Source organism: Antrostomus carolinensis, unplaced genomic scaffold, assembly GCF_000700745.2.
Source record: "Antrostomus carolinensis isolate BGI_N321 unplaced genomic scaffold, ASM70074v2 scaffold4659, whole genome shotgun sequence".
Lineage (NCBI taxonomy): Eukaryota > Metazoa > Chordata > Aves > Caprimulgiformes > Caprimulgidae > Antrostomus > Antrostomus carolinensis.
In genome coordinates, this window is record NW_010337769.1 from 24,722 (window position 1) to 30,721 (window position 6,000).

A 6,000-nucleotide genomic window follows, 5' to 3' on the forward strand; every position below is an offset into this window, starting at 1 on the left:
GTGTTTTTCTTGTTTTAAGACACATAATTGTCTTTATTTTTTTATTTTAAACTCAGCTATTTAAAGAGGTTTTAAATTTTCATTGCTGTTTTCATTGCTGTACCTTTAAAAAAGATTCGTCTTAACTTCTTACTAGTATTAAATTTAAATGAATAGTAGGTTTGAGGGGGTCTCGGAAACCTCTGATTTGAGTTATTGACAGGTCTGTGCTCTTGCCAAGGGAGGGAGGTATTACCTGGTCACTTGCAGAGCGTAGGGTGTGTATCTGCCTCCTCCAGCCCTGACTGAGATGTTTGGCCAAGGACAAAACTTGCTGTCCACCCAAGGAAAGCAAGTGCCCAGCACCCCTTCTGTCCTTCCTGCTTTGGAGATTTCAGTGCAGAGGGCTGGGAAATCACAGCACTGGAGGGAAAAAGTAGAAAAAGGGAATGGTTTACATATTGTGTCACTCCTTGGGGTCTTGAAGCCCCATGTCCTCAGAAATTAAGACTCTGCATCCAGCCAGTGTGACACAGCAAGAACCGTTGCTGTTCCATTACAGTCTTTTCGGAGAGCCGGGTGGCTGTAGGATGTGAGGCAAAAAGACTTGATAATCCCTGCTGCTGCCACTTAATCTTTCCAAAACTCCTACAGAGATAAGATCCACCCTCTGAAGGACTTCTGAGATTTCCCCTGTTGCCCTATTCCCAGCTGTCTCCTGAAAATGAGACTCCATTGGGCAGAGCAATACCAAGGCATGCAAATCCCGTAACTCCTTTCTCCATCAAACGTGATGAATTCAAGTTGATGTTCAGGAGGCTTAGGAATGGACTGTGTGTAATCCTGCTCCACAAATCACATTTAGGATGAACTTGTCTGAAGCAGGAGCAGTAAATGCGGCGAATCCATGATCCTGATGTTGGTTGGGCTGATGCCAGAGCCCTGCCTGGATGGACAGACAGCTGTTGCATTCCATGGCTCTGTTTTAAAGGCAGGCAGAGTTGAAAAAAAAACCCCAAACAACAGCAAAAAAGACTCATGAGAGGGTTCCACCTATAAGCCAAAGATCAGAAATGTTGTCTCCTGTGAGGGATGTGTCTGGGACCAGAAGCTGCTGGGACTTTGCAAGGAACAGAGAGGTAGTGGTGGTGCTTCAGGAGCTGTGGGCAAGCTCTCCCACCTCTGACACTTATTTTTTAATTAAATACTGAGTGCAATTAACTATTCAATTTTTATTGAGACTAAATACTCCTTCCAGACCTCCTGGATCCATTTACCTTCTCTTTTATCTGGTAGCCACCACTTCCCCGACAAGCACCTATGAAGGTAATTCCTCACCTCCACCAAGAACATCTTCTTTCCCAGACTCGTGCCATGGATTGCAAGTCTCTGCAATAAAAATTCTCATATATCTTATATAAATCTCATACAGCTCTGCCTCAGGGCAGAGGGGAGAGGGGTGAGTTTGGTAAGCAAAAAAAACAGGAATTGAGACCCACGTGCTTGTCTCAGTCTGTAGGGAGATGTCCCAGAAAATAATTGCAATGTGCAGATATAGGACAAGATGAAATGGCCTCAAGTTGCGCCGGGGGAGGTTTAGGTTGGATGTTAGGAAAAATATTCACTGAAAGGGTTGTCAAATATTGGAAGGGGTTGCCCAGGGCAGTGGTGGAGTCCCCATCCCTGGAGGGATTGAAGAGTCGTGTAGACATAGTGCTGAGGGACATGGGTTAGTTGGGGACTTGTCAGTGTTGGGTTCATGATTGGACTCGGTGGTCTTAAAGGTCTTTTCTGACCTAAATGATTCTTTGATTCTATGATACAGCTGAATTCATGGCTAAACCATATGATGTGCTTAAAAGTCACAGGGTAATGGGTTGGTAGCACCTTGAAAAAATGCTTATCCAGGTGGTAAAGCCTGCACAGGGGCATAGTGTAAAACAGGAACATGGGAGAAAATCTTTGAATGAACATTTAAGTAAAGTTTGCTGTCTTTTTGTTTTTTAAGCAATTCCTCTTCCCTGTGACCACCTTGGGCTACCACCTGAAGGGGTTTTGAGCAGCCTTGTGTGCTCAGGGCTCAGCAACCAGAAAATAAAAAGACTTTTCTTTGCCCTGACCATATAACAGTCAACATCTGGATTTCTCACGGGTTTTCTTTCTTTTTAATCTAGGCCAAGTCCGAGACAGGATCCAGTATGAGAGAGTTGCTGGTGTGAGTAAAATCTAGACTGTGCCTTTTAGTGGAGAGAAACCTGTTGCTGCTGCTGTCATTTTGGCCAAAGCAGCTCCTGTCCTGCCTTATTGCAGAGCTGGGGCCATGTGTGCCTGGCACAGGGACAGCGTGCATGTCTGTCTGTCCTCCCCATTAAAGGAGAAATTCTGGATCTCCCTCCCCAGTGATTTTTCATTCAAAATCCTGACATGTAAACCAGCCTTGTTTCCATTTCTGGTAGACTTAATCACAGCCAGAATGGGAATGTGTTATGTTGTGCTTATTCCCTGCTTCTCCTGACACTTTGAGTGCAGGGTGTGATGAGGGGATGACACATCCATGCACTAATTTCTCTGCAGTTTTCAGCTGATGCAGATGAAGTCGGAGCTCTCCCTTCCCGTCCTCGCCCTGGCACTCGTGGCCTGTGTGAGCACAGCACTGCCGTAAGTTGGAGGAGGATATTTTCTCTGACATGCACTTTTTTCTGGCTGCATGGAGCAGCTTTCTTTGCCTTCTGCTTCCTGGTGCAAAAATTTCAACAATTGGCTGTGGTCATCTGTTAATTTAAGAGCAAAATATCCCTGTGACGTTGTAGATGGCAAGCTTAAAAATCTTGAAATCCTGATGGTTTTGTGCTTTGAAAACAGAAGTTTCATAAATTGCAAAGGTAAAGAAAGTCTCATCAGCTCCTTGTATAAATGCATTTAGGTGTGCAGAGAGAGGTTTTCAAGCACATATAACTTTTGTCTCTTTTTTCATCATGCCAGTAGAGTTCTACATTGTTTTTTTATAGGAGAAAGCAGCAGAAATCACCTGTGATCTGGCTCTTCGCTGGAATGCTCTGTCTCTATTCCCTTTTCTTCGCTTGGAGAGCAAATTTGGATATTACAAAACCTTTGTTTCTGGGAGTGGTAAGTTGCACTTCAGAAATTGCTCTGGCATGTTAATTTTTGAAAAAAGCCTTAAAACCACCTAATGAGGAGCAGGTGGTTGTCTTGAAGCTGCATAAAGTGCAAAAATACAGCTACTTACTCTGTTTCCTTATAGCTGGGGAAACAGCAATAGGGTCTGTGGGATTTTGTTTCCTAGGTGGAGCGGTTCTGGCTGCAGAGCAGTGCTGTGGTGGCTGTGCTGGCCGGGCTGGGACTGGCCACGCTTGCCTCGGTCGGAAGCATCTTGCTGGAGGGCAGCCGGGTGCTGCCATGGCTGGAATGGCTTTCTGCTCTCACTCTTGTTGCTTCTCAAGTTTGGACAAATTACAGGTAACAAATCCCCCGTGCTCATGTCTTGCTGCAGCCCTGTGGGGCTGTGGGGTGCTGCTGTAAACCCCTCGTTCCTGCTCCTGGGGTTTCTGTCCTTGTCTTGAAGTGGGAAAGGTACTTCTCACATCCTACCTAAGGTTGCGTGGCCACAGCCTGTGGGACTCCCTTGTTTCATCTTCCTAAAAGTCACTAAGCACCAATTCCAGGCTGAAAATGGGGGTATGACAGAATCACAGAATTGCCTGGATTGGAAAAGACCTTTTAGATCATTGAGTCCAATCATGAACCCAACACTGACAGGTCCCCGACTAACCCATGTCCCTCAGCACTATGTCTACACGACTCTTCAATCCCTCCAGGGATGGGGACTCCACCACTGCCCTGGGCAACCCCTTCCAATGCCTCAGAACCCTTTCAGCAAAGAAATTCTTCCTCACATCCAATCTCAACTGCCCTGGCCACAACTGGAGCCCATTTCCTCTTGTCCTGTCCCTTGTTCCTTGGTTGAACAGACCCACCCCCACCTCTCCCCACCCTCCTCCAAGGGACTTGGACAGAGCCACAAGGTCTCCCCTCAGCCTCCTTTTCTCCAGGCTCAACACCCCCAGTTCCCTCAGCCACTCCTCATAACACATGTGCTCCAGACCCTTCCCCAGCTTCATGCAGATTGAAGGAAGAAAACTGTGTAGTTGCATAAACTTCTAATGAAAGAAACTCATTATCTGTGCTTTATCTCCTAAGCAGGTTTGCAGAATTGACTTGAACAGTCACCTCCTTCCCTTGCTTTGCTTCAGGAAACCTTGTGCCCTGGGCTTTTCCTTTTTTCCTTTTTGAAGAGTTACATCTGTAGTGTAGGGCTTCCTTATCCCATAACCACACCAAAGACTCTGCAGTGGCTTGGGTAGGAATCAGTGTAGTGGTAGGGATGCTCAGGTAGAGGTTGACCAACTGGTGAAGTGTAGAACACACAGAACTTCATACTAACCATATCATGGAGTGTCCTCTTCTTGAGTCCATACCTGGAGTTTGCACAACACACAATTGTGTAACAAAAAGGATAATGTAAATCTGCTTCTACCCAATGCTACAAAAACTTGGCTTTTTAGTGCTTAATTAAAAGCATTAAAAGGATGGGGAGAATTTCAGATGCTTTACAGAACCATCGTTGTGCTGGTATTTCCAACTCTAACTAGTAAGTCTGTAGATTTAGCCAAAGAGAAAATTGGAATTAAGGTGAAGGCACGTGATGAGAGTGTATTTTGGCAAAACTGTAGTGGCTCATGTCTCTGGTGCTGGTTTCTGGGGGACTGTAGTCTAAATGCTTCATTTCTGTACCTTGGTTTCTTTGTAAATGGAGATGATGCTTTTCAGCAAGATCTGATCAGGGTGAAGGACTTCACCTGTCAGTGCCTATTGCATAAAATTATTCTGAAGGTATGCAAAGCCATGCAAATACCTGTTATTAAGATACTGTTGTTTATCTCTTCTCTTAAGCACTTGTGATCAGAGCAACAACTATGTTGTTGATAAGTTTGCAAGGAATCTGCTGTCCTCTATGCCGACCGGTGCAGTGATCTTGCTAAGAGGAGACTTGCCTGGGAACGCTCTTCGTTACCTTCATTATTGCGAAGGGATGAGGCCAGATATCACCTTAGTGGACCAGGAGGTAGGTTGAGAAAGTAATATTAAAAGAGGCAACAGGCAGGACTTTTTATAAGGGCAGTTAATGACAAAACAAGGGGAAATGGGTTTAAGCTGAAAGAGGGGAGGTTTAGATGAGATATTAGGAAGAAGTTCTTCACTGTGAGGGTGGTCAGACACTGGAACAGGTTGCCCAAGGAAGTTGTGGGTGCCCCCTCCCTGGAAGTGTTTAAGGGCAGGCTGGATGAGGCTTTGAGCAACCTGATCTAGTGGAAAGTGTCCCTGCTGCTGGCAGGGGGGTTGGAACTGGATGGTCTTTAAGGTCCCTTCCAGTCCTAACCATTCTATGATTCTATGATTTAAAAATAGGAAGCAAAAGTTCAGCTGTTCCTTTCTCTTCTTGAGGGAACCTCTTTGTTCAAGTGAAATTCACGATGCATAAATAAAATAGATTTATTTTTTTTTAAAGGGTTGTGGGTGGCTCTGGAATGGAGTGAGGTGTGCAAACCCCATTCAAGCCCAAAGAGCCAACAGGGAGGCAGTAGTGGGTAGAGAGAAGGGGAAGCCCAAGTTCTTCATCACAGGAGATACCCAGATGTGGCACAGGGCTGATGTTTGTCTTGCTGAGGAAGCTTTGTCCCTGCTGTTTTCTGCAATTGCCCTGAAAAACAGACATTGAGGCAGCAGAAGGCTTCTGGGAGCAGCCTGGAGGGCAGCAGGTCAGCAGTTGCCCCATGGGCCATGTGTCTTTGGGGTTTCTCCCAAGGACTTTGCCATGCGGAGGCTCATTCCCTGCATCCCCTGTGTTATCTCAGTCCCTCAAAGGTAGTTTTACAGGTTTCTGCTTCTAGTTTTTTTACATTAAAACAGAGGTGCTGTGTGTGACCCTGGGTGATGTTTGCA

The 6,000-nt window shown here is 45.6% G+C and overlaps 1 protein-coding gene across 1 annotated transcript in view; it reads left to right on the forward strand.

The window, feature by feature from the left end:
• The window catches only part of TMEM260 (transmembrane protein 260), a gene marked incomplete at both ends in the record, with an annotated part of 28,052 nt that overhangs the window by 21,063 nt on the left and 989 nt on the right, over positions 1 to 6,000 (forward strand). The window contains 5 exons of the mRNA XM_010175289.1: positions 2,154 to 2,194; positions 2,554 to 2,637; positions 2,988 to 3,105; positions 3,284 to 3,456; positions 4,951 to 5,122. Coding sequence (XP_010173591.1) covers positions 2,154 to 2,194; positions 2,554 to 2,637; positions 2,988 to 3,105; positions 3,284 to 3,456; positions 4,951 to 5,122 — 588 coding nt within the window. The remainder of the gene's footprint in view (positions 1 to 2,153; positions 2,195 to 2,553; positions 2,638 to 2,987; positions 3,106 to 3,283; positions 3,457 to 4,950; positions 5,123 to 6,000) is intronic.